The sequence below is a fragment of the Macaca fascicularis genome, chromosome 16 (genome assembly GCF_037993035.2).
Source record: "Macaca fascicularis isolate 582-1 chromosome 16, T2T-MFA8v1.1".
Taxonomy (NCBI): Eukaryota; Metazoa; Chordata; class Mammalia; order Primates; family Cercopithecidae; genus Macaca; species Macaca fascicularis.
The window spans coordinates 65,034,560-65,061,439 of NC_088390.1; the positions used below are offsets into that span (position 1 = coordinate 65,034,560).

Consider the following 26,880-nt stretch of genomic DNA (forward strand, 5'->3'; position numbering starts at 1 on the left):
TACTCACGAGCTGCGTTTTCCCGGAAGAGGGTTGGGGTCTCGGGATCCAAGACAGAGCCCTGCCTGGGCCCAACGAACGGGAGGGCGCTGGCTGGGGCCGGGGGTGGCCAGGGCCCCGGGGGAAAGGCGGTAAGCCTGAGCACGAGGGGACCAGGAGTCACCCCAGCCTAGCCACCCCGGGGCGGTTCCCACTAGCCCCGCGGGAAGATCCCTTCTCTCCGCGGGTCCCCGCAGGGCAGGCGGACCCCACGCGGCCAGTCCGGGACAACCTGGGACTACCCGGGACTTCTCATCGCGTGGCCGGGCCGGCATCGCCCCTTGGTGGCAATTGTTTGTCATTACAACCTGGGGCGCAAAGTGGAATCCGAGTCCTCTATCCACTGAGGACCCCGGGGGTATTTTGGCGGATGGACCTGCGCACTAAGTTCTGAGTCCAGGAGGCTCAATATTCATCCTTAGTACATTTTCCTGAACCCCGATACCCCACAATCTCCTATCCACACATTAACTTTACCTTGGGACAGGCAAATATTAAGTAGAACCCTATGAAATTTACATTAGTTAACCGTTTTTGTTGTTTCGTTTTGTTTTATGTTTGAGACAGAGTCTCGCTCTGTCACCCAGTCTGGAGGTGATCTCGGCTCACTGCAACCTCCGCCTGCCGAGTTCAAGCGATTCTCCCGCCTCAGCCTCCCGAGTAGCTGGGACTACTGGCGTGCGCCACCACACCCAGCTAATTTTTTGTATATTTTTGCAGAGACGGGGTTTTGCCATGTTGGCCAGGCTGGTCTCGAACTCCTGAACTCAAGTGATCCACCGGCTTCGGCCTCCCAAAGCCCTGGGATCACAGGCGTGAGCTACCGGGCCTGGACTGTTCTGTTTTTTGAGACAGGATCTCCCTCCCTAACCCAGGCTAGAGTGCAGTGGCCCCCTCATGGCTCATTGCAGCCTCCGTTTCCCAGGCTCAAGCGATCCTCCCACCTCAGCCTTCTGAGAAGCTCAAGCCACAGGCGTGCATCACCAAGCCCAGGGAATTTTTAAATTTTTTGTAGAGATGAGGTCTCTCTATGTTACCCAGACTGGTCTCAAACTCTTGGACTCAAGCGATCCTCCCACCTCAGCCTCCCCAAATGCTGGGATTACAGGTGTAAGCCAACACACCCAGCCGAGTTGACCATTTTTAACACAAAAATACCAAAGACACACAAGAACTCTACCCCACACCTCACTCACACATGCACAGACATGCGACACCTCTACACACTCCTCCCTCCTCCAGGGAACACACAGGCGGATACCCCTCCGGAAGACTTCAGTCATGGGACATGGAAACACCAACTGCCACTACATTATCATCACTGGGAGCTCCATACACCCCAGCCCCGCACAGCCATAAACATTCACACACAACACTCCTCAATTCGCAGCTCCGCCCCGGGATTTTCAGTGCCCCCCCGCCCCCACCCCTTGCTCCCTCTGCCTCCAGCTCACCAGGCCAGCATTTCCATATGGAAAGCCTTCCCCGTCTCTAGCAACCAGCGCCCTTCTCTGCCCCACAACTCCTCAGACTGTATCGCATATACCCTAGGGATCTCATTAAAATGTGGATTCTGATTCTGTAGGCTTAGCGTAGGCCCCAGATCCTGCGTTTCTAACCAGCTCCCACGTAACGCCATGGCCCACACTTTGCTTTCTTCTCCAGCCAGAATTTCTCCAGGAGGTCCCTGCTATGGTCTCATCCCAGGCCCCTTCCCTCTCTCTGCCATCTGGAACCCACACCCTACCTCCACCACCCCACCCAAATGGAGAAGTCACTGATGAGTGAAGCTGATGGCCTTCTCTGTGCCTGAGACATTTATACGGGTGGGGGATGGGGGTTGCCCCACTCTTCTTGAACCACCTGCACTCATGGATTCTGAGTGTCTCCTGGTAGGACTCCTACCTCCTACTCCTACCTCTCCTCCATTGTGAACCTTTTTCTTTTAGACAGGGTCTCACTCCCATCACCCAGGCTGGAGTGCAGTGGTGTGATCTCGGCTCACTGCAACCTCTGCCTTCTAGGCTAAAGCAATCCTCCCACCTCAGCCTTCCGAGTAGCTGGGACACAGGTGCACACCACCACACCTGGCTAATTTTTTTGCATTTTTGGTAGTGAGGGGATTTCGCTGTGTTGGCCAGGCTAGAACTAACCCCCAGGGAGGCCAGAGAGAAAGTGGCAGAGAATAGAAAGCCCCCTGCTGGACAAGAAGCTCATGGACTACTTGGAACTGAAATTTTTTTTTTTTTTTTTGGAACAGGGTCTTGCTCTGTACCCCCAGGCCGGAGTTCAGTGGTGCAATCATGGCTCACTGCAATCTTGACCTCTTAGGCTCAAGCGATCCTCTCACCTCAGCCTCCTGAGTAGCTGGGACTACAGGCGCACACCACTATGCCCACTATTTTTTTTTTTTTTCGGTAGACACAGGGTCTCCCTTTGTTAAGCAGGCTGGTCTCGAACTTCTAGGCTCAAGCTGTCCTCCCGCCTCAGCCTCCTGTGCTGGAATTACAGGCATGAGCCACTGCACCCAGCCCTCTGTTCTCTCTATTCATTCAATAAATATTTTTTCAGTGTCTCTTGTATGCCAGGCACTATTCTAGAAGTTTGAGATAGATCAATGAGCAGAATAATGATGTCTACCCTTGTGGGGTGCCGCCATATTCTAGTGGGGGCCAGGAGTGAGGAAGATGCACTATAAACAACTATGTTTTAAAAACAAAAAACCAGGCTGGGTGCAGTGGCTCACACCTGTAATCCCAGCATTTTGCGGAGGCCGAGGCAGGTGGATTACCTGAGGCCAGGAGTTCGAGACCAGCCTGGCCAACATGGTGAAACCCCGTCTCTACTAAAAATGTGAAAATTAGCTGAGTGTGGTGGCAGGCGCCTGTAGTACCAGCTACTTGGGAGGCTGAGGCAAGAGGATCGCTTGAACCCGGGAGGTTGCAGTGAGCTGAGATCCAGTCACTACACTCCAGCCTGGGTGACAGAGTGAGACTCCATCGCAATGAAAAAAAAAAAAAAGAACGAAAAGAAAAGAAATGCAGGCTGCAACGGTGGCTCACGCCTGTAATCCCAGCACTTTGGGAGGCCAAGGCAGTTGTATCGCTTGAGCTCAGGAGTTCAAAACCAGCCTGGGCAACACAGCAAAACCCTGTCTCTACAAAAAAAACAAAAGAAAAAAGTGTGTGTGTGTGTGTGTGTGTGTGTGTGTGTGTGTGTGTGTGTATGAAAGAAAAAATGTGTGTGTGTGTGTATATATATATTATATATATATGAAATGCAGCCCATGACCCCTTCCCTTGAGTCTGGTGGGCTCATGACACACTTATAACCAATAGGATGGGGCAGAAGTAACGCTACAGGACGGCTAAGGTTGGACTATAAAAGACAATGCAGCAGCCACCTTTTCTGCTGGACCACGTGGGCTTGAAGCCTCCAGCTGCCCTTTAAGCAGCCCGATTGCCCTGAGGCTGCTCCAAATCAGCCTGCCCAGAGAGACCACTCTCAGACTACGTGGAGAGAGAGATGCTTGTCCAGCCCCCAGCTGCCCCAGGCCCCACCTTTGCTGTCCCAGCTCCAGTCACCATCTGAGTGCAACCACACGAGAAACTCTGAACTAGAACCACCAGGTAAGCCCTTCCTGAATTCCTCATGGACAGCATCCATGAGCAAATAAAATGGTTCTTTCAAGTCATGAGGTTTTAGGGTAATTTTTTTTCTTTTTGTGAGACAGGGTCTCACTCTGTCACCCAGGCTGGAGTGCAGTGGAGTAATCTCAGCCCATTGCAACCTCTACCTCCTGGGTTCAGGTGATCCTCCTACCTCAACCTCCCAAGCAGCTGGGACCACAGGTGTCTACCACCAGACCTGGCTAATTTTTTTATTTCTTATTTTTACTTTATGCTGTTTTTTTTGTTTGTTTTTATTGGTTTGTTTGTCTATTTGTTTGTTTGTTTTGAGACAGGGTCTTGCTCTGTTGCCCAAGCTGGAGTGCAGTGGTGCAATCTCAGCTCACTGCAACCTCCACCTCCTGGGCTTAGGCCATCCTCCCACCTCAGTCACCCAAGTAGCTGGAACTACAGGCGCACACCACCATGCCCAGCTAATTTTTGTATTTTTTTTATAGAGACAAGGTTTTGCCATGTTGCCCAGGCTGGTCTCAAATTCCTGAGCTCAAGCAATGTGCCTGCCTCAGCCTCCCAAAGTGCTGGGATTACAGGTATGAGCCACTGCACGTAGCCTAATTTTTTATGGTTTGTTTTTTGGGGTTTTTGTTGTTGTTGTTGTTTGGTTGTGTTTTTGTTTTTTGTTTTTTGTTTTGAGACGGAGTCTGTCTCTGTCACCAGGCTGGAGTGTGGTGTCACGATCTCGACTCACTGCAACCTCTGCCTCCCAGGTTCAAGCAATTCTCCTGCCTCAGCCTCCTGAGTAGCTGGGATTACAGGCATGCACCACCATGCACGGCTAACTTTTTTGTATTTTTCGTAGAGACAGGATTTCACCATATTGGCCAGGCTGGTCTAGAACTCCTGACATTGTGATCCACCCGCCTGGCCTCCCAAAGCGTTGAGATTACAAGCATGAGGCACCACCCTGAACCCATAGATGTTTTCTGTTGTTGTTGTTTGTTTGTTTGTTTTTGAGACGGAGTCTCGCTCTGTCACCCAGGCTGGAGTGCAGTGGCGAGATTTCAGTTCACTGCAAGCTCCGCCTCCCGGGTTCCTGCCATTCTCTTGCCTCAGCCTCCCAAGTAGCTGGGACTACAGGCACCTGCCACCACGCCTGGCTAATTTTTTGTATTTTTAATAGAGACAGGGTTTCACCATGTTAGCCAGGATGGTCTCCATCTCCTGACTTCGTGATCCGTCTGCCTCTGCCTCCCGAAGTGCTGGGATTGCAGGCGTGAGCCACTGTACCTGGAAAATGTTTTTTTTTTTTTTTTAAAGAAACAGCATTTCGGCCAGGCGTGGTGGCTCACACTTGTAATCCTAGCACTTTGGGAGGCCGAGACGGGCAGATTTCATGAGCTCAGGAGTTCAAGACCAGCCTGGGCAACACGGTGAAACACTGTCTACTAAAATGCAAAAAATTAGCCGGGCATGGCAGCATGCACCTGTAGTCCCAGCTACTTGGGAGGTTGAGGCAGGAGAACTGCTTGAACCTGGGAGGCAGAGGTTGCATTGAGCTAAGATCAAGCCACTGCACTCCAGTCTGAGTGACAGAGTGAGACTCTGTCTCAAAAAAAAAAAAAAAAAAAAAAGAAAAGAAAAAAAAAGAAACAGGGTTTCACTGTGTTGTCCAGGCTGCAGTACAGTGTGCATTCATAGCTCACGGCAGCCTCAATCTCCCTGGCTCAAGAGATCCTCCTACCTCAGCCTCCCGAGTAGCCAGGATTACAGGCATGAGTCACCACGCCCAACTGATCATAGATTTTTGGCTCTGAGAAAACAGGAAACTGAGTTGCCATCAACTGAGATGGGAAGATGTGAGTAAAGCAGATTTGGCCGCAGCATGGGGGAATAGCACTCTGATTTAGATGCCTGGAATGTGAGATGCCTACTACATGTCTATTATATTAGGTCCAAGGGGTCGAGTAGGTAGAGACACAGATCTGCAGTTCAGAAGAATGGTCTGGGCTGAAATTAAAAACATGACAGTCATCAGCTTAGAGATGGTATTTAAGTCATGAAACTACACAGGATCCCGAGAGAAAGAAAGTAGAGAAAAGGACCAAGGCCTGAGCCCTGTGGTTCTTCTCCATCAGGAAGAGAGTAGGAGAAAGAGGAGGACTGGGAAGGGAGTGTGAGGAGGAGCAGCCTGAAGCCAAGCGAAGGGGGTATGGAGGAGAAGGGAGGGAGGCAAAGGTGGCCAATAGGCTTAGGGGGAGGAGGGCTGAGAATTGACCCTTAGATTTAGCAATACAGTGGTCACCGGTGACCTTGACAGTGACCCTGGTAGGGGTGGGGGAGATAGCCTAAGTGGATTGCACCTAAGGGAGAACGAGAGGGACGACCTGGAGACGGCAACTTTGTTCACTTTTTCCAGGAATTTTGAAGGTAAAAGGAGCAAAGACCTGGGGCAACAGTTAGTTGATCCCAGAGTGGAGTTGAGGGGTGGCAGGGGAGGTGAAATCAGAAGTTTTGTTAGGGGCGGGGCACAGTGGCTCACGCCTGTAATCCCAGCACTCTGGGAGGTTGAGGTGGGCAGATCACCTGAGGTCAGGAGTTCAAGACCAGCCTGGCTAACATGGTGAAACCCCGTTTCTACTAAAAATACAAAAAAATAGCCAGGCATGGTGGCACACACCTGTAATCCCAGCTACTCAGGCAGATGAGGCAGAAGAATTGCTCGAACCCAGGAGGCAGAGGTTGCAGTGAGCTGAGATCGTGCCATTGCACTCCAGCTTGGGCAACAAGAGTGAAACTTCGTCTCAAAAAAAAAAAAAAAGAAAGAAAGAAACGAAGTTTTGTTAAGATGGAAAATAACTGTTTATATGCTGGTAGGAATTTTGATGATGGAGCAGCAGAGGGAAGACTTCCTGGAGCAATGCTCAGGAGGACGGAAGGGATGGGGCCTGTGCACCAGGGCAGGAACTAGCTTTAGATGACACCTGGGCTGTCCATCTACACTAACAGGTGGAGAGCAGAGACATGGGCACCTATGTTTTCCGAGAGCTTCCCTTTTCTTTTCTTTTTTTTTTTTTGAGACACACACACACAAAAGAACAGCCAAGGCCTCACTCTGTTGCCCAGGCTGGAGTGCAGTGGCGTGGTCATAGCTACTGCAGCCTCAACCTCCCAGGCTCAAGCAATCCTCCCACCTCCACCTCCTGAGTAGCTGGGACTACACGTGCAGCTTGTGGTTGTAAATTTAAATTGAGACCAGGTGTCGAGGTTGTATGTCTTTCTCTAGCCATCACACATGTTCAGCTGTGTGGTGCAGGCACAGGATAGATGGAAGGCGGATTTGATCAAGATTTCTGTCACATGAGTGTGACAAAGCCAGAGGACTGCCCTGCATCTGCCTTTGGTTGGGCCAGGGTGTATCTGTGTGCCTTTGTAGATAAGGGCAGATGGCACTGTCAGGAGGTCTGTGCCACCCTGGGTGTGTCAAAGTGTCCTGTATCTGTCAATGGCCACAGCTGGGTGTGTTTTTGTGTGTTCTTGGTGTCTTTCCACGTCTATGTCCATGTATTCCTATATGACACAGTCACTAAGAATGCCTGAGAATGCCTCTCTAAGTGTGCACTTTTTTTTTTTTCTGAGACTGAGTCTTGCTCTGTCACCCAGGCTGGAGTGCAGTGGCGCGATCTTGGCTCACTGCAACCTCCACCTCCCAGGTTCAGTCTCCCAAGTAGCTGGGATTAAAGGTGCCAGCCACCATACCTGGCTAATTTTTGTAATTTTTTTTAGCAGAGACAGGACTTCGCTATGTTGGCCAGGCTGGTCTCAAACTCCTGACCTCAAGTGATCCGCCCGCCTCGGCCTCCCAAAGTGCTGGGATTACAGGCATGAACCACCACGCCCGGCCTATGTGAGTGCACAATTCCGTATCCAAACATGTGTGGGTGGATCTGTGTACCTCAGTACACTGTATGGTATACGGAGGCATCTCTCTACATGCAGATGAGTGTCCGTGTGACTGTGGCTGGCGTGGGTCTCCAAGTTTGTGTACTGTGTCTCTGTACACCTGTGTGTCTACACACTGTTTATCTGTTTGCATCTCAATGCTCTGGGGCTCTATATTTGTGTACTGTGCATATTTGTGTGTATGCCTCCCCTCAGGAGCTGTGATATGGTACTGTCAAATGTCAACCCCAGCCCCTTACCCTGACCGATTCCTGTCACATTCACGCCCTGCTGGGCTGAGTCGCGGCCAAGAAGGGCTGTATCGGGAGGGAAAGCCTTGGGCTTAAACCTGGCTCCTGTGCTCAGGGCCCTTCCGGGTAGAAGTTGTGTCTCTGCTCTCAGGATCTCCAAGACCCAAGCCTGGTGAGAAGCTGGGGCCCTGAACCTGGGCACAATGACAACAGGCTCTGCTCTAACAAAATAACACCCAGCTTTAGAGGAAGAAAAATGTGAGCTGGACCCACACATCAACAATGGTCCTGTAGGCCTTCAACTCAGAGGGGTGGGGCTGGGTAGGAGTGCTGACCCCAGATGCTTACACTCTTCTCCTCCAGAAAGCAGGGCCAGTTCCCCAACCAGAGGAGAGGTGGAGGGGACAGAGTGGCCCCAGGGTCAATGGGCCTGGAGTTAATCATCTACTCTGGTATCTCTGGGCCCCATTGGCCGCCTGGGGACACGGCCCTCTGGGATGAAGCCCAAAGGAGTGGGAAGCAGCTTCCCAGCCCGTGTCCACCTCATAGGCTCAGGGGCAATGGAGCTGATTCAGTCAGCAGGGACTGAATTGGGTGGACCCCTAGGAAGCCCCCAGTCTGAGGGTGATACCAGTCCTGCCTTCAGGGAGCCCTAGTCTGAGTCAAAGAGTACAGAGACAAGAAGGAGGAATTCTGAGTGGAGAGGGGTCAGCGGGGGTGGCCTGCTGTGATGAAGAGCTGGCCTTGCAGCCTAGGGAAAGGGAAGCACATTTGGGTTGGAGGAGTTTGGAGAGGAACTATTATGCCCCTGGAGGCTAAGACCTCCTCCTCCAGTGGATTCTGAGAAGTGTGTGTGTGGCGGGGCCTGAGAGTAAAGAGAAAAGAGAAAGAAGGCCCTGGAGGTGGCCCCACCAGGTAGGGGGTGCAGCCCTTCCACGCCATTGCTTCACGCTTTGCCTTGGAACCCAAGATTTCTAAGTGGGAAAACGAAGAACTCAATGAGGAGGTCCTATGTCAGCCCCTCCTTCCACTACAGAGTCTCCCACCTGGGACAGTATGTGGAGGGGCGGGGCAGGGGATGGGGACTCGGGGAAGATCCCAGAAACAGATGAGCGCACCCACTCAGCCTCCCCTGGAGAATCCTCAGGAGGGAAGCAGCCCAAGCCCTGCTCTCCAAAAGGCAGAGCCCCAGGTGTCAGGACTCCAGCATGGGGAGACAAAACCACGTGCAAGGAAGCAGGGAGGAGCAGGGCTGGGAACTGAGGGTGCTTAGGGTCTGGCCATGCCACTGACAAGTTGTGTGACCTTGGCCAGGTCACCTCCCCTCTACAACAACAGAGGGTCCTCTTTCGCCCTCTATAACAACAGAGGGTTCAACTGGATCAGAGTGTACCCAAGGGCAGGATGTGCGCAGCTGACGGTGCCCAGCACACAGACACAGTATGAAGTAACATTGAATCATATCCTGTGAAAGTTTTCAAGCCTTTCAAGTCCTTTCCAAAATTTGCTTAAGAGCATGGATCTGGAGCAGAACTGCTTCCTAGACCAGCTCCACAGCTTGTGAGCTGAGTGACCCTGACCCTCACATATTTCTGTACCTCTATTTTCTCATCTGTAAAATGGGAATAATGATAATAGCTATCCTGGAGTCATTGAGAGGATTAAATGAATGACTATTTGTGAAGTGCTTTGCATAGTGCCTGGCGTTTGACATGTGTTAGCTATTCCTCTACCACAAGGAAGGCTCTGCTTGGTGCTAGGTATCTTTAACACATGGCACCTGCTAACCTTCCATGTTACCAAGAAAGCAGGCAAGCTATGCAGCTGCAATGTAATGGAATGTAATAACATTGTTTTCCTCTCACTTGATTCTTTTTCTTTCTTTTCTTTCTTTTTTTTTTTTTTTTGAGACAGGGTCTCACTCTGTCACCCAGACTGGAGTACAGTGGCACAATCTCAGTTCACCGCAATCTCCTCCTCCCAGGCTCAAATGATTCTCTGGCCTTAGCCTCCTGAGTAGCTGGGATTACAGGCACATGTCACTACTGCCCGGCTAATTTTTGTATTTTTAGTAGAGATGGGGTTTCACCATGTTGGCCAGGATGGTCTTGAACTTCTGACCTCAAATGACCCACCCACCTCCTCACTTGATTCTTAAGGCATTCTGCTTATGGCAAGTGATACTGGCCTAGTTACAGACCTAATATGGATAAATTTTAAGTTTAAAAAGGTTAAAGAGGTTGAGTGAGGTGGCTCACACCTGTAATCCCAGCACCTTGGGAGGCAGAAGTGGGAGGACTGCTTGAGCTCAGGAGTTCGAGAACAGCCTGGGCAACATGGTGAAAACCCATCTCTTCAAAAAAAAGTATTTTTTTAATTAGCTGGGCATGGTGGTGTGCATTTGTGGTCCCAGCTACTCGGGAGGCTGAGGCAGGAGGATCATTTGAACCTGGGAGGTGGAGGCTGCAGTAAGCTATGATTGTGCCACTGTACTCCAGCCTGGGCAACAGAGTGAGACCCTATCTCAAAAAACAAAATGAAAAATTCCATTTTATTTTATTTTTACCAGAGATGATATTTGATAAAGAAAAACTTTAACACTAAAAAAAATTTAACACTATTAAAATACTTTAACACTAAAGTATTATAAGTTTTGAGGGGTGTTTTGAGGATATAATAGAATTCCTCAAGCTGGTACCCAGTGACTGGAGTTTGGCAAACCCTGGTAACCTCATGGTCATTCATGAGGATCTTCTTTGAGCTCAGCTAACAGGACAGACAAGGCCAGCACCACCCGCCCCCCGCCGTCCCACTGTCCCCCTTCTACTCTTTCCAGCTCCCTCCTTCCAGACCCCTGCCGAGCCCTGTGCTCAAAGCCACCTGCAGTCCCTTATTCTCGGGTCAGAATGCCAATCATCCAAGGCCCTGCAGACTCCCAAAGCCGCCCCTGGAACCTACCTTGGCAGCAGATTAAAGACAACCTGCCACATTTAGTCTCGGCCCCATGACCGATAGTGGGTTCAGTTCCTCCAGGGGCGGGGGAGCCTAGTGGCCCCGCCCCCTGACCCATGGCCTGACCCTCCTCAAACGCAACCAGAGGAGACTCCTAGTCCCCTGTCCGGACCCCGCCCTACCAGGTCCAGCCCCGCCCAACGGCAAGTTAAGAGCCCCTCAGTGCCAGACGCTCCAGACAGACTGCCACTCTTGGGCGGGCAAGAGTTGGTTGTCGTCATGGCGACGGCGCTGATGGCCGCGGTTCTGCGGGCAGCTGCTGTGGCCCCGAGGCTGAGCGGCCGGGGAGGCACTGGGGGATCCCGGAGGCTGAGCTGTGGCGCACGGCGACGGGCGGCGAGGGGCACCAGCCCGGGGCGCCGGCTCAGCACCGCCTGGTCGCAGCCCCAGCCCCCGCCGGAGGAGTACGCGGGCGCGGAAGACGTCTCCCAGTCGCCTGTCCCCGAGGAGCCGTCGTGGGTGCCGAGTCCCACGCCCCTGGTACCCCACGAGCCCCCTGAGCCTCCCTCGGGCCGCTCGCTGGTGCAGCGGGACATCCAGGCCTTCCTGAACCAGTGCGGGGCCAGCCCCGGGGAGGCGCGCCACTGGCTCACGCAGTTCCAAACCTGCCACCACTCCGCGGACAAGCCCTTCGCCGTCATCGAGGTGAGCGGAGCAAGGCGTGGGCCGTGACACAGCGAGGGGATGGGGTTGTGTGGCCACCTGTCTTCAGGCATGGTAGGATAGGCTGCGGGCTCTGCGCAGCGAAAGCGGGAAGGAGCCCGGCAGAGCCCAGACCAGCGCCAACGGGAATGGGTGAGGCCATAAGCTCCTCCGGAAGCCTCGCGCCCAGCCCGAGTGAGGATCCTGGGGGGCCCCCACCCGCCAGGTGTGATGCTCTGAAGAAGGCCCCCAACAAGGGCGCAGTTAGGGGTTCAGAAGGACCTGGACAGAAGCCGCCTGCATTGCCCCTCCCCCAAAGGTGTCCCGGAGTCCAAGGTCGCAGGGAGAAGGGCGGGAGGTACCCCAGCGTGAGACAAGGGAGTGGCAAGACCCAACGGGGCAAAGGGCGGAGCAGGTGAGCACCAGTGGCAAGAAGTGGGTTCTGACAGCTTCTGGAAGCGTAGGGTCACCGAGCCGGCCCTGCAGGCCAGGCTGTGGGAGCCAGCGGCTCAGGGCCGTGTCACACTCCTTGAAAGCCCACTCCTCCGCAGGTGGACGAGGAGGTACTCAAGTGCCAGCAGGGCGTATCCAGTCTGGCCTTCGCCCTGGCCTTCTTGCAGCGCATGGACATGAAGCCGCTGGTGGTCCTGGGGCTGCCCGCCCCAACGGCGCCCTCGGGCTGTCTTTCCTTCTGGGAGGCCAAGGCGCAGCTGGCTGAGAGCTGCAAGGTGCTGGTGGACGCGCTTCGACACAACGCCGCCACTGCTGTGCCTTTTTTTGGCGGCGGGTCCGTGCTAGGTGCTGCCGAGCCGGCTCCCCATGCCAGGTTAGTGCCCGCCCTGCCCGCCCAGGCGTCCTCAGAGCGCGCTACTCCGCCCGCCCTGCCCCGTCCAGCAGGCCTGGAGGGGGCCCTCTCGAGCACCACGTCTGGCCCACAGCTACGGCGGCATCGTCTCGGTGGAGACAGACCTGCTGCAGTGGTGCCTGGAGTCGGGCAGCATCCCCATCCTGTGCCCCATCGGGGAGACGGCCGCCCGCCGCTCCGTGCTTCTTGACTCCCTGGAGGTGACCGCGTCGCTGGCCAAGGCGCTGCGGCCCACCAAAATCATTTTCCTCAATAACACAGGCGGCCTGCGCGACAGCAGTCAGAAGGTGCGGCCCTTTCTTTCCCCATCGCCCACCCCGGCGATCTGGATCTTCTCTTGCGCCCCTCGCACTTCTCCCCGACAGGCCGCAGACTCACTAGCAAGCCGGGTGGGTAGAAAAGCCTAAGGGAGTATAGGGGAGGAGTTCGGCCCCGGGTGCCTAGATCTGCGCCCTCCCCAGCCAAGGACTCCCAGCGGAAGGATAAAGGGGTAAGAGAAAAGAGAGGTCCGTGGGAGCAGGGGCGCAGTCCGTGCTGGCCGTGGGCCAGGCTCACCCGCTGGCTCCGGACACAGGTCCTGAGTAACGTGAACCTGCCCGCCGACCTGGACCTGGTGAGCAACGCCGAGTGGGTGAGCACAAAAGAACGGCAGCAGATGCGGCTCATCGTGGACGTGCTCAGCCGCCTGCCCCACCACTCCTCAGCCGTCATCACCGCCGCTAGCACTCTGCTCACTGAACTCTTCAGCAACAAGGGTGAGGGCGGCGGGCGGGCAGGGGACTGGGTCCCGGGAGTGAGCACTGGCCGGGGCTGGGTGTCTGCGGGCAGGAGGAGCGGCTTCTCCTCCTGTACAGGGACCGTAGAGGGGGCGGATTGTCACAGCATTGGCTCCTGCTGCTGCCGCCGCCCAGGGGAGGTGAGAGAGGAGGAGACCCAGCTTACTGGAAGGGAACTCCAAAGGAATTAAAGGAATGGGCAGGACTGGCGGGGGCGGGGAGGAAGGGTCCGGTGGGCGGGGCCAGGAGGGGCGGGACCACGAGGGAGGGGTTCGACCGTGAGAGATGGGCGGGGCTTAGGTGGGTGGGCCGGGTCAGCGGCGGGAGACAGACTTCAAGGAGAGAGGGAGGACTAAGGTAAGTGGGTAGGGCTCCAGGCGACAGGAGGAGCTTGGGGCACGATCTCTACCTGAGAAAAGCATCTCCTTTAATGAAAATCACAGACAAATCTATGCAGACCACTGAAATCATTTCACTGTGGAGGTCTCCCAAAGACAGAAATTGTCCCACCAGCCTGTGTCCTACCTGCGGCCCCCACCAGGCTGCGCAAACGGCTCTCCAGCCAGACGAGCCCCTTCCCATCCTCCTCCAGGGTCCGGGACCCTGTTCAAGAACGCCGAGCGAATGCTACGGGTGCGCAGGCTGGACGAGCTGGACCAGGGCCGTCTAGTGGACCTGGTCAACGCCAGCTTCGGCAAAAAGCTCAGGGACGACTACCTGGCCTCGCTGCGCCCGCGGCTGCACTCCATCTACGTCTCCGAGGGGTGAGCCTGCGGACCCCAGAGGGCAGGGTCTGGAAGGCAGTCGGGCAGCTTCGGACCAAGGAGAGGTCCCAGCCTGCCGCTCTCCCGCTGCGCCAGGTACAACGCTGCCGCCATTCTGACCATGGAGCCCGTCCTGGGGGGCACCCCGTACCTGGACAAATTTGTGGTGAGCTCCAGCCGCCAGGGCCAAGGCTCCGGGCAGATGCTGTGGGAGTGCCTGAGGCGGGACCTGCAGACGCTTTTCTGGCGCTCCCGGGTCACCAACCCCATCAATCCCTGGTAGGTACCGCCACTCCCAGCTCTGGGCTGGGCCCCTACTTCCCTCTCCTCTCCAGCCCTTGCGAACCATGCCAGGAAGGCTGGGCTTCCTCTTCGTCCACTGGTCTCCCTTTCACTACCTCCCAGGGGCAGACCTCACAGAAAGCCTGAGATTTCCCGAGTTAGAGCACGCTTAACACTCCTTTCCTGGAAGCATGTGACACCTCCTAACCCCCACGCAGCCCGCCTCTCACAGGGGCCTGAGGAATCCTAACCCTTCAGGGTCTATTGGAGGCTTGCGGTGCCTCCAGTGGAACAACCCTCCTCTCTCCTTCAGTAACTACCCCCTCACCCCTACACCCTGCTCTGTGAGCACTAGGAAGTGAGCAAGAACCCTCCTCTTTGCTGAGCAGCCAAGGCAGTGTGGAGAGCAAGGCACCCGCTCCCTTACTGTGTGTGCCTGGCAAGGTACCTAACTTCTCTGAGCCTTAGCTGCTTCTCTGTGAGCTGAAAAATGCCAGGCTCAGGCCTCTGCTGTGAAGATAAAATGAGATAACACATAGCAGGACCTAGCTGGGTGCCCAGCATGCAGTAGGTCCTCAATCAATGTTCTTTGAAGACAACCAGTGAGTAATGAACACTGGCCTTGCCCTAAAAACTTTCCTGCATCACCTCCCCACACCCAGGTACTTCAAACACAGTGATGGCAGCTTCTCCAACAAGCAGTGGATCTTCTTCTGGTTCGGCCTAGCTGATATCCGGGACTCCTATGAGTTGGTCAACCATGCCAAGGGACTTCCAGACTCCTTTCGCAAGCCAGCTTCTGACCCAGGCAGCTGACCTTCACCATGGACCCTACAGGCCCTGGAATGGCCAGGGTGGACCAAAAGCCATGCCAGCTGGGGATGACCCCAGGCAGCCAGCCATAGGCTGGATGGGGCTTATTGGCTGAGTGATCTGCAAAGGAGAAAGCTGCCCCAGCTCTGCCCAGAGGAGGCGCTGAAGTGGGACAAGCACAGGAAAGAGGGGGGCCAGTCTAGGACCCCAACTCGACTCGCTCCAAAGCCACAAGCAAATGGCCTTCAATTTTCAACCTGGGGATTAGGGGAGGGGAAGATGCCTTCCCGGGCTCTACTCAGGACTAACCCTAAGGGTGGGCCAGTTTCTGTGCCTCTGTGCTATGTTTTGAGGCTCCCTTACCCAAAATAACACCCCTGCCTGCGTGATATTGTACCATTCATTTTAATTCTTTTGGGTTTTGCAGTTTTTCAGGAGGCCTTGATTAAAATGCAAATACTTGTCTGAGAGTCAGCTCACACTTGAAAGAAAATTAGAAGTGACCCCATGGGAGCAAGATTTTTTTTTTTAAGACAGGGTCTTGCTCTTTTACTAAGGCTGGAGTACAGTGGTGCAATCACAGCTCACTGCAGCCTCGACCTCCCAGGCTCAAGCAGTCCTCCCACGTCAGCCTCCTAAGTAGGCTGGTACCACAGGCACGCACTGCCACACCTGGCTTTTTTGTTGTTGTTGGAGATGAGGTCTCACTATGTTGCCAAGGCTGGTCTCAAACTCCTGGGCTCAAGCAATCCTCCCTCCTTGGTCTCCCAAAGTGCTAGGATTGCAGGCTGGGAGTAAGATCTTGAGGGCTGGGAAATCAGAGGACTCTTGGAGGGAGTAGAGGACTTCTATGATGAATGCTGCCACCGTCTCCCTCCCAGAGGTTAGGAAGCATCTTCCCTTCCACAGACCAGGCCACAGTAGCACCAGCTCCCCTTCCCTGTGGGTGCCTCTACCCATAACTCCCTTTCTAGGCTGGGCTCACAGCCAGAACCAGACATCCGTGGCAGACCATTTACCTGCAAGAGCCCAGAGAAGTTAAAAGATGGCTTTGGTGGGCCGGGTGTGGTGGCTCACGCCTGTAATCCCAGCACTTTGGGAGGGTGAGGCAGTCGGATCACGAGGTCAGGAGATCAAGACCATCCTGGCTAATATGGTGAACCCCTGTCTCTACTGAAAATACAAAAAATTACCCGGGCATGGAGGCACGCACCTGTAGTCCCAGCTACTCGGGAGGCTGAGGCAGAAGAATTGCTTGAACCCAGGAGGCAGAGGTTGCAGTGAGCTGAGATCGTGCCACTGCACTCCAGCCTGGTGACAGAGAAAGACTCCATCCTCAAAAAAAAAAACAAAAAACAAAAAGACTTTGGCTTAAAAGCTCAAACTTGGACCTTTTCCCCTAGGCCCTGCTAGCAGTTGTGTCCAGTCTCTACAGGACTAGATGGGCAGAAATCCAAAGCCCAGGGGTTTCACTGGACATTTTTGAAGCTCCATGATGTACCAGGCACCAGACCAGCTACTGCTGGGGTGACTTTCTGGCAGACGCACATAGACCAGAAGGGAGAAGGTCGCCGGGTGCAGTGGCTCGCCCCTGTAATCTCAGCACTTTGGGAGGCCAAGGCGGGAGGATAATGAGGTCAGGACTTTGAAACCAGCCTGGTCAATGTGGTGAAACCCTGTCTCTACTAAAAAATACAAAAATTCGCCAGGCATGGTGGCAGGCACCTATAATCCCAGCTACTTGGGAGACTGAGGCAGGAGAATCACTTGAACCCGAAAGGCGGAGGTTGCAGTAAGCCGAGATCATGCCACCACTGCACTCCAGCTTGGGTAACAGAGCGAGACTATGTCTCAAAAAAAAAAAAAAAACCAAACTGTAGTCCAAGCTACTCGGGAGGCTGAGGCAGAAGAATGGCATGAACCCGGGAGGCAGAGCTCGCAGTGAGCAGAGATCACACCACTGCACTCCAGCCTGGGCGACAGAGCAAGACTCCATCTCAAAAACAAACAACAACAAAAAAAAAACAAAGGGAGAAGGTCAACAGAGAGACCATCATGGCACAGTAGGGGCTGGAATAGGGTGGACTCTGTCTCCCCTCAGGAGAGGGGTCACATTGAGTACATATCTGGACCTGGCCATTAGATAGACCTGACCTGGAATCCAGCTCTGTGGGCTGGATTTGCTCTGTGGCTTGACCAAAACTGCTTACCCTCTCTGAGCCTCCATTTCCTTCATGTGTAAAATGTAAAATATTCTACTTCACAGTGGACACTTCACAGTTCTCTCCCTCTAGCAGCTCTCACCAAAGATGTCTTCATAAGAATCGGCTCCAAATGGGGAGAAAAAGACAACCTACAACAAGAGGGATTGAGGTGAGGGATCGAAAGCATATAGTACAGTGAAGATTTTGAGATTCTTGAAAAAGAGCGCCATTGGGCACAGTGGCTCCCGCCTGTAGCCCCAGCACTTTGGGAGGCTGCGGCTGAGGCTGAAGAATTGATTGAGCCAAGGAGTTTGAAACCAGCCTGGACAACAAAAATTGATTGAGCCAAGGAGTCTGAAACCAGCCTGGACACCAAAGTGAGACTTCGTCTCTAAAAAACAAAGAAGTGAAAAATTAAAAAAAAAAAAAAAAAAAAGAGAGAGAGCCAAAGAACTGTGGGAAATCTTGGAACAGGGGAAAGATCACAGGAGGCCCAAGGTGGGGCTTAACCAGATCTGGTGTTTCAAGAAACCCAAGATCAATCCCAGCCAATGGCAAAGTGCCCTGTTGGGGAGAACAGAAAAAGCAAAACCAAATGTCTATATAAAATGTTTATTTTTGGAGGACTGTGTGGTCTGGTGTTTGGCAGGGAACTCCACCCCCACCAGGCCAACCATGGAGCTAGAAACAGAGACAGCAGGAAGGGCAAAGCTGGTCACTGCCTGTTCCACCCCTGCACAGCCCAGAGCAGACCAGGGCCTGCTCCGCTCGCAAGGTGAGTGACAGAGAGCCGGTACTGTTTCTGCCCCTAACATGCCCTGAGGACCCATGTGACTTCTGTAGTGCTCAGCTCCTGTGCCCCTCCTGGGCCTGATCCACATGTGTCAACACACACTCACTCTCAGTCTCTGAACAGCACTGCAGAGCCTAACTGCATCTGCCAGGTTCAAACAGGAATTTTTCACATTTGCTCACTTCCAATTTACATCTTCCTTCCCCTATCTCCCACTCTCAGTAGCCGCATCCCAGCCCTGCCATACTCCCTTCTCAGGGACAGGAGATCCAGGGGGCAGCTGGCCTCAGCTCTCCTAACAGGAAAAAAACCTGTACGGCATCAGTGCCAGGGCTCCTGCCCTCCCAAGCGCTAAGCCCAGAAATTTGGACAAACGAGCTGCCTCTTAACTGCAAAAAAACAATTTTAAAAAAGCAAAAGATCAAACGGACCAAAAAGCATAAATAAACAGCAACTGGGCCAGCGAGGAGGAAGGCAGGGTGACCCTCAGTGGCTCCCTGTGCCCATCTCAGCCTCTTGCCATAAAACTCAGCCATCAGTGGCCAGGATGACAGCAGTTCCGAAGATGCCCACACTCTCTCCAAGGAGCTTCATCTGGTTCCAGAACTCAACACGCCGTGTGTTGTGCCAGTAAGCAACATTGCCATCAATGAGCAGCATGACAGGGGGCAGCAGTACAGCCAGGATCTGGGCAGCGAGGGTCACGTAGTAGCCTGACAGAAAGGCCAGGGCCAGGACGCCATACAGCACGAAGAACAGCTGGATCATCAGCTCCCCTCCTGGGAGATGGTTCAGATACGCCAGCCGGTCCTCCTTGCTGTGCTGCAGTGAGTAGGCCTGGAGACATACCATCCTCTAAGACTCTCCAACAGGCTCAGAAGCCTGTCTGGGGAAAACCACCCCTGAAATGGCACCTGCAAATGAGACCCTGCAAATGGGCTTCTGACTCCCCTCTTGGACTGGGGAACCTCTGAAAGTAGGGCCTTTGTCTCCCCCTCAGACTATGGAGCCCAAGGAGGTTAGGGTCTATGTCTCCCCTCACCCTAGGGGCTATGAAGGAAGTGTATTTCCACAGTCAGACCGGAGCTCCCACCTCTGAATATGGGAGCTCACACAGACAGCTGTATATGAGATATACTCAGTAATTAAGATGAGACCAAGTAGCTTGGGGCCTGTCCATGTCCCCATCCATCCTGGCCTCCTCTAGCACCAGGGAGAACCATAAGTGGCTACCCGGGAGCTCTCATCAGCTCTAGGAGGCAGAGTCCCAGCTGGGGCCTGACTCCCACCAAACCTCTCCTTTATCCCCTTCTAGTCCTTTGGGGCCTGGAGCCATGAGAGAATCACACCATCTTGTTCTCCTGGCTCTCAGGGTTGGAATTTAATGGCCAGTCTACCTCATGGCAACACTGTTGGAGGAAGGGCTTCTCAACAGGCATTTGGAGGGCCCTGAGGCCTAGAAGCTGGCCGGGACAATTCTCAGGGAGCCAGGCCGTCAGGAACTGCATACAAGGCCTCGTTCTGTGTCTACCTTCTGGGGTTCTGCCATGCCTGGACTCACAGTTCACTCCTAGCCAGGCACCTCCAACCAACAGTCCCCAACATACCACACAGATGAGGTAGATACCCAGGAACACCTGGCCGGTGGACTGCAGGGAGCGGCTGCGAGGTTTCCGACGGTACAGCTCCCCAGCACCGCTGGCCAACACAAGAAAGCCGCCGATGATGGCAACTGTGCGCGAGTACATACGGACCTAGGCCGGGGCAAGGGGACTCCAGTCAAGAACTGCAGCAGCCACATCTCTCCTGGCTTCCCAGAGTGTAGAACCACCCATCTCTACACATCCCATTCCATCTGATGAACCCTCTTACATTTCCAAGCTTGGTGGGCAGATGCAACAGACAGATCATTCTTTTTATATATATATAGAAGTAGAAACTGAGGCCCAGAGGGTCAAGAAAACTGTCAGGTGTGGCCGGGCGTGGTGGCTCCCGCCTGTAATCCCAGCACTTTGGGAGGCCGAGGCAGGTGGATCACCCTAAGGTCAGGAGTTTGAGACCAGCCTGGCCAACATGAGGAAACCCTGTCTCTACTAAAAATACAAAAATTAGTTGGGTGTGGTGAAGGGCGCCTGTAGTCCCAGCTACTTGGAAGACTGAGGCAGGAGAATCGCTTGAACCTGCGAGGCAGAGGTTGCAGTGAGCCAAAATCGCGCCACTGCACTCCAGCCTGGGCTACGGAGCGAGACTCCATCTCAAAAAACAACAACAAAAAAGAAAACTGGCAGGTCCTACCTGCCAGTAAGTGGCAGAACCCAAACACAATGTGTTTCTCCCTTCCTCACTCTCAGATCTGTAGACTCTAATCTTGGTGTTCTTTATTCTACGTGGCATGGGATCTATCCCACAAAAACATTGATCTTGCTGCCCTGTAGCTGTTCACACATCTGCCTCCCCTAAGGGTCTGACAGTCTCTTCCTCAAGGACAGTGCCTTTGTCCAACCTTATTTCCAAGCCTGCAGGGCCTGGCACAGGTTCTGGCTTAAATGCTATACTAAGAGTAATTACATTTTCATAAAATTATTTTATGAAAACTAGGTACTCTCCAAGGTCCTTTGTACCCCATGAGTCTGAAATTACTAAACAGTTTAAAAGATTCTGGGAACCAGGTGACTGGGGTTCTGGTCCCACCGGTATCCTAATTGTGGTGTGGCTTTGGGAAAGTCTGGTTCCCATCTCTGGACCTCAGTTTCCACACTTTGAAGAGGAAGTTTGTGTGGTCTCTAAGATCCATTTCTGCGCTCTGTAATCTCCATAAGCCTAGGGGTTCGAACCTCCCAGGCTTCACACTGTGCACCTGGCCAGCACCATTCATCTCCCACCAACAGCCCTGGGCATTGGCCTCTGATTCCCCGTCACCCAGAGGGACGCCCCTTTTGGGGTCGAGGCGCTCACCTTCAGCCATTCCCCGTAGTGGACGTAGCCCCCGATGTAGGCGGCGTAGGTGCTAATGGCCAATTGGAGTGCGGCCCCCAGCGCGAACCAGCGCCGCTTCACGCCAAAAGACATGAAACTAGCGCACAGCACGGCCGCCCCCATGTCGAAATACAAGTAAGGCACTGGGATGTCGGGCTTCCTGCGACCGGGAGTGGGGAAGCAACGAGGACAGAATGAAGGGGTGGGGGAAGAAATTTGAGACCCCTTGAGTTCCCACAGGCTCCACTGCTCCCCCAAACCAGACTCCCCTCCCAAGGACAGGACTGCCCTACCAGATTTGGCCCGACACGCAGACCAGAACCCCTCCCAGGGAGGTCCCAGTTCGTCCCAGTTCCTCCCAATCCAAGGGTCCGGACTTCTAGCCCCCAATTTCTTTGCCACATCACTGCCCCCTGCCGCGTTTAGCGGCTGCGTAGGCCTGCTCACCGGCGTGCCTCAGCCCTCTCAGCGTAGAGCATGAGCTGGCTGAAGCAGCCCCAAAAGGGGCAGCGTGTGAGCAGCACCGAACCCAACTGCATGATCAGCTGCAACATCCACCGTCTCGAACCTATCTTCGACGCCATCTTGGGAAAGGGCAGTCCGCTGCGGCCTCACCCCAGTCAGAGAGGCCAGCGCGGGGATGGGACACGCAGCTTCCGGGTTAAGCGCTTTTTCTTTTTTTTTCCTCCCGGAAACAACGATATCGCTCTGTAGTTCCGGACCTAAGGTGATCTAGTTGCGAAGTCCAACATTTTCGTCTGCTCATGGAGCCTTCAGGGCCCATCTTTGTCCCTGCAAAATTGAAAACTAGGAACAGTGGGCTCAAGAAAGCAGAAGTCTTGGACCGTAGTTTGATGTATTAAAGCAAACTGGTCTTTGACTGCAGCCCGATCAGGGCACTAACCCTAATTCCAACCCGGTGTGATTTTGGGCACATCACCTAAACTTTATGAGACGCATCATGAAATGGGGATAATGACACCTACCTCAGAGTTGAACTTCTTTCTTTGTTTTGTTTTGTTTTTGAGACGGAGTCTCTGTCGCATAGGCTGGAGTGCAATGGTGCGATCCCGGCTCACTGTAATCTCCGCATCCCGGGTTCAAGCGATTCTCCTGCCTCAGCCTCCCGAGTAGCTGGGACTACTCGGCGCGTGCCACCACGCCCCGGCCAATTTTTTGTAGTTTTAGTAGAGATGGAGTTTCACCGTGTTAGCCAGGATGGTCTCAATTTCCTGACCTCGTGATCCGCCCCCCTCGGGGGCGGGGATTACAAAGTGCTGGGATTACAGGCGTGAGCCAGTGCGCTGGCCCAGAGTTGTGAACTTTAAATGTGACAAGGTCGGTCCTAGTACATGGTAGCGGTTCAATAAATGGTACACATAACGCACCAGAGGAAATCCCCGTTTCTGTTAAGTGCAAAGTAGGGTGTCCTCCTGGCTCAAAGTCACCTCTTTGGGTTTTGCCTTTTGCCTGTCGCCTGAGAGAAAAGGGAGATCTGAACATCTGGGACATCTCAAGTCAGTCCATTTCTCCAACTGCCATGCTCCCACTGTAGCCCAAATTGTCATATTTTGTCAGTTTAATTGCAGTGGACATCCAGGTGGTCTCTGCATTCCCCTTCAGTGTGTTCTCAGCCCCTTCTCCCACCCCCCACCCGTTTATATGTTCTCATAACATCAGCTACCTTCCTTTGAATCACTTGGCACGGTGACAATTATACATATATATATACGCTTTTTTCCATTTTTGCGACAGGGTCTCACTCTGTCACCCAGGCTGGAGTGCAGTGGTGCGATCTTGGCTCACTACAGCCTACACCTCTCAGGTTCAAGTGATTCTCCTGCCTCAGCCTCCCAAGTAGCTGGGATTACTGGCACCCGCAACCACACCTGACTAATTTTTATTTTTAGTGGAGACAGGGTTTCACCATGTTGACCAGGCTGGTCTCGAACTCCTAACCTCAAGCGATCCATCCGCCTCATCCTCCCAAAGTGCTGGGGTTATAGGCGTGAGCCACTGCACCCAGCCAATGTATTTGTGATTCTTTTATTGACAATATTCCCCCACTAGATTGCGAGCTCCATAAGGACAAACACAGTGCCTGGGTTTCTGTTTACTATTTACAGATGCTCCTTGACTTGTGATAGAGTTATATCCTGATAAACCCATCATAGGTTGAAAATACTGTAAGTTGAAAATGTGTGGCTGACTGGAAGCTGTGGCTCGCTGACACTGCCCAGCATTGCAAGAGAAATACAGTTTCCACTGAATGCAGATCTGCTTTTGCACCAATGTAAAGTTGAAAACTCCAATGCTGGGAACCATCTGTACGTCCTCAGGGTCTAGTATACAGGATGCCCTCAGGAAATATGTGTTGTACAGATAGATGAAAAGGTGTTGGAATGGGCACGGTGGTTCACGCCTGTGATCCCAGCACTTTAAGAGGCCGAGGCAGGTGGATCACAAGGTCAGGAGTTCAAGACCAGCCTGGCCAAGATAGTGAAACCCTGTCTCTACTAAAAATACAAAAATTAGCCAGACGTGATGGCTGTAATCCCAGCTACTACGGGCGCCTGTAGTCCCAGCTACTCAGGAGGCTGAGGCAGGAGAATGGTGTGAATCCGGGCGGCAGAGCTTGCAGTGAGCTGAGATAGCGCCACTGCACTCCAGCCTGGGCAATAGATCGAAACTCTGTCTCAAAAAAAAAAAAATTGCCACCAGGTAGGGTGTGTTGGCTCACGCCTATTATCCCAGCACTTTGGGAGACCTAGGGGATGGTGGATCACCTGAGGTCACGAGTTCGAGACCAGCATGGCCAACATGGTGAAAACCCATCTCTACTAAAGATAAAAAAAAATTAGGCCGGGCGCGGTGGCTTACGCCTATAATCCCAGCACTTTGGGAGGTGAGGATCATGAGGTCAGGAGATCGAGACCATCCTGGCTAACATGGTGAAACCCCATCTGTACTAAAAATACAAAAAAATTAGCCGGGCTTGGTGGCAGGTGCCTGTAGTCCCAGCTACTTGGGAGGCTGAGGCAGGTGAATAGGCAGGGAGGCGGAACTTGCAGTGAGCCAAGATCGTGCCACTGCACTCCAGCCTGGGCGACAGAGCGAGACTCATCTTAAAAAAAAAAAAAAAAAAAAAAAAAAAGCCAGGTGCGGTGGCGCATGCCTGTAATCCCAGCTACTCAGGAGGCTGAGACAGGAGAATCGCTTGAACCCAGGAGGCAGAGGTTGCAGTGAGCCGAGATTGTGCTACTGCATTCCAGCCTGGGCAACAAGGTGAGACTCCATCTCAAAAAAAAAAAAAGCTAGGCATGGTGGGAGGCACGTGTAATCCCAGCTACTTGGGAGGCTGAGAGGCAGGAGAATTGATTGAATCCAGGAGGCGGAGGTTGGAGTGAGCCAAATTCGCGCCATTCCACTCCATTCTGGGCAACAAGAGTGAAACTCTGTCTCAAAAAAAAAAAAAAATCCCCAACCAGCCAGGTGGACAATAAAACCTCTTTTCACATTTCATTTTAAATCAGTCACTAGGGTCTGGCATGGTGGCTCACACCTATAATCCCAGAACTTTGGGAGGCAGAGGCACGGGTGGATCACTTGAGGCCAGGAGTTCGAGACAAGCCTGGCCAACATGGCAAAACCCCATCTCTACTAAAAATTAGCTGGGCGTGGTGGCGGGAGCCTGTGATCCCAGCTATTCAGGAGGCTGAGAGGAGGATCGCTTGAGCCTGGGAGAAGGTGGTTGCAGTGAGTCGAGTTCGTACCACTGCACTCCAGCCTGGATGACAGAGCAAGACTCTGTCTCATAAATAAACACAGTCACTAGGATAAGGTCTGGGTAAATCAGAAAGACCATGAGAAGCCAAGCACGGTGGCTCTCATCTGTAATCCAGCTACTCAGGAGGCTGAGGCAAGAGGATTCCTCGAGGAATTTGAGGCTGCAGTGAGCTATGAGTGCACTATTGCACTCCACCCTGGGTGACAAAGCAAGACCCCATCTCTAAAAAGTAAAAGAACACGAGAGAGGAGTACATAGATGCAAAGACCTAGGGAATGAGATTGTATACATGTATGTTGGAGGGTGAGGAGGTCTCTAGGCAAGGGGAATGAGAAAAAGTCTGAGTTAAAGGTAATTTTGTCTGTCTCTGCCCACCAGTGACAACCATACAAAACAAATTTCCTTTACCACAATACAGGCACATAGTACAGAATCAACTTTCTAATTGGTTTTATTCTTCCAGTCTCCTCACCTCTCCGTGTTTCAGATGGCCGAGGTGTACAGCCCTAAAGTGTTGAGGAGAACCAGTACAGGATGTGTACAACATGTCCATAAAATAGTCCTAGGAGTCTGCCTGGGTTGTCCCTATAGGCACAATGCCCCACCCTCCCATCATAACCTTAGCAAGCAGTTTCCAATCAAGTCTCCAGCGGCAGTGGCCAGGGATTTGTGTGAGGGAGAGGGGAAGATTGGATTGAGGAAGCTTGCCTTGTTACCCACTGCGCCCCTTCTCTGGGCTGAAGTCCCTCTCTACCTTTTCCTGCTCTTTCTTTTTTCCAGAGGGATACTGAGAAGGGAAGGACCTGGGGCCAAATCCTCATTTCTAGGGCTGGGACAGATGCTGGCATCCTATCAGGCCAGAAGAGGAGGATGGGTGGGTGGCCTGGCCCCTGAGAAATGAACACAGCCATTTGTTCCTGTGGTCCCCCCACCCTCAGTTACTCCTACCCCTGCCTGGTGTTCTGTGCGGGAGACACGTGGGGAGAAGAAAAGGCACACATACAATACCTTTAAGGGTAAAGAAGCTTTATCCCACATAAATGTCAATGCAGATATAGTAAGCAAATGATATAATAAGCAAGTTGCAGTGGGAAGGGGAGAAGGGAAAACAGATATATATATAGTTACACTCACCAGACTATGGAGGATTTGCTACCAGACTGGGAAGTGAATGACCTCGAGTCGGCCACTCATCCTTGCACAGACGAGGAGAGGTCTCATGAAGCTTCAGCACAGTCTAGGACCCTAGCTCTTTTGTAATGAGTTGTTTGGCATGAGGTCCAGGCACGAGGGCCCTTTGTGACCAGGCTCAAGGAACATAAAAAGATCAACTTGTTTTTGTGATTGTCTGTTGTTTTTCAATAACTGACATATCGGAATAGATTGAAATAGAGATTTCTCCGAAACAGCGCTGGATGAATGCCTCGAGGAGCTCACACAACCCGTTCCGGGACTTGGTGACCATTGTTTGTGTCCATGTTCAACTGAGTTCAAATTTAATATTTAACTTTTCCTCCACATTCGGCCTCAATTTGATACTCAATTATAGGAAAATACTCCTAGGGATACATAGGGAAGGCACAGTTGATATAGATTACAGATACAGGGTAAGCACAGGAGAATGAAAAGCATAATTAGCCAGGCGCAGTGGCTTACGCCTGTAATCCCAGCACTTTGGGAGACCGAGGTGGGCAGATCACAACGTCAGGAGATCAAGACCATCCTGGCTAACACGGCAAAACCCCATCTCTACTAAAAGTACAAAAAATTAGCTGGGCGTGGTGGTATGCGCCTGTAGTCCAAACTACTTAGGAAGCTGAGGCAGGAGAATGGCGTAAATCTCGGTGTCAGAGGTTGCAGTGAGCCAAGATCATGCCACTGCACTCCAGCCTGGGTGGCAGAGCGAGATCCCATCTCAAAATAAAAAAGCATAATAAATAAAAACCACACCCCCCATGGCTTTGCAAGGAGAGTCATATTTTGAGAATTTCAGGGATGTACACATAACATTCAGTATGCGGTAAGGAGCAAACCTTTCCTTGGGCTGCGGTAAGCAAACCTGATGCCATTTGACTTTGCAACACGACAGTACACAGCTGAGCACATTTAT

At 52.9% G+C, this 26,880-nt stretch overlaps 3 protein-coding genes across 12 annotated transcripts in view; 1 reads left to right on the top strand and 2 right to left on the bottom strand.

The window, feature by feature from the left end:
* PYY (peptide YY) overlaps positions 1 to 22,223 on the bottom strand; it is a 57,587-nt gene extending 35,364 nt beyond the window's left edge. For all 3 annotated transcript variants that reach the window (XM_074019784.1, XM_065531637.2, XM_015438560.4), the window contains exon 1: positions 21,970 to 22,223. Coding sequence is in view for 2 of the 3 variants with exons in the window: in XM_065531637.2 (XP_065387709.2) it covers positions 21,970 to 22,029 (60 nt within the window). In the remaining variant the exon portion in view is untranslated. The remainder of the gene's footprint in view (positions 1 to 21,969) is intronic.
* Positions 11,045 to 15,480, top strand: NAGS (N-acetylglutamate synthase). Of its 3 annotated transcripts, none has more exons than XR_012425916.1 (7): positions 11,045 to 11,513; positions 12,062 to 12,336; positions 12,449 to 12,865; positions 12,950 to 13,130; positions 13,744 to 13,915; positions 14,012 to 14,194; positions 14,860 to 15,480. XR_012425916.1 is itself a non-coding variant. In XM_005584391.4 (7 exons), the coding sequence occupies exons 1-7, from the start codon at positions 11,088 to 11,090 to the stop codon at positions 15,011 to 15,013; spliced, it is 1,605 nt and encodes a 534-aa protein (XP_005584448.1). In that variant the 5' UTR covers positions 11,045 to 11,087; the 3' UTR covers positions 15,014 to 15,480. The 3 variants fall into 3 exon arrangements, 1 of the variants encoding a protein (XP_005584448.1); XR_010581894.2 differs by having other exon boundaries at positions 12,449 to 12,662; positions 13,595 to 13,915; XM_005584391.4 differs by having other exon boundaries at positions 12,449 to 12,662.
* TMEM101 (transmembrane protein 101) lies at positions 13,560 to 22,223 on the bottom strand. Of its 6 annotated transcripts, none has more exons than XR_012425917.1 (5): positions 21,431 to 21,585; positions 20,963 to 21,143; positions 19,615 to 19,761; positions 17,221 to 17,363; positions 13,560 to 16,345 (listed from the first exon to the last, which is right to left on the bottom strand). XR_012425917.1 is itself a non-coding variant. In XM_015438564.4 (5 exons), the coding sequence occupies exons 3-5, from the start codon at positions 21,104 to 21,106 to the stop codon at positions 18,536 to 18,538; spliced, it is 600 nt and encodes a 199-aa protein (XP_015294050.1). In that variant the 5' UTR covers positions 21,107 to 21,143; positions 21,599 to 21,775; positions 21,970 to 22,223; the 3' UTR covers positions 17,811 to 18,535. The 6 variants fall into 6 exon arrangements, 5 of the variants coding, with proteins under 5 accessions (XP_073875883.1, XP_015294050.1, XP_005584451.1 ...); XM_015438564.4 differs by lacking the exons at positions 13,560 to 16,345; positions 17,221 to 17,363; positions 21,431 to 21,585 and adding exons at positions 17,811 to 18,844; positions 21,599 to 21,775; positions 21,970 to 22,223; XM_074019782.1 differs by having other exon boundaries at positions 13,560 to 17,363.
* Positions 22,224 to 26,880: the final 4,657 nt, after the last annotated feature.

What these genes read in the sequence shown, in the direction of transcription:
- TMEM101 (XM_015438563.4), bottom strand. Translation starts at nt 21,567, where the DNA reads ATGGCGTCGAAGATAGGTTCGAGACGGTGGATGTTGCAGCTGATCATG. An exon ending in GAGAGGGCTGAGGCACGCCG is followed by an intron (nt 21,144 to 21,430) that starts GTGAGCAGGCCT and finishes TCCCGGTCGCAG; the next exon opens with GAAGCCCGACATCCCAGTGC. An exon ending in GTATCTACCTCATCTGTGTG is followed by an intron (nt 18,845 to 19,614) that starts GTATGTTGGGGA and finishes GTATGTCTCCAG; the next exon opens with GCCTACTCACTGCAGCACAG.
- NAGS (XM_005584391.4), top strand. Translation starts at nt 11,088, where the DNA reads ATGGCGACGGCGCTGATGGCCGCGGTTCTGCGGGCAGCTGCTGTGGCC. An exon ending in TGAACTCTTCAGCAACAAGG is followed by an intron (nt 13,131 to 13,743) that starts GTGAGGGCGGCG and finishes ATCCTCCTCCAG; the next exon opens with GGTCCGGGACCCTGTTCAAG. An exon ending in TCCATCTACGTCTCCGAGGG is followed by an intron (nt 13,916 to 14,011) that starts GTGAGCCTGCGG and finishes CCGCTGCGCCAG; the next exon opens with GTACAACGCTGCCGCCATTC.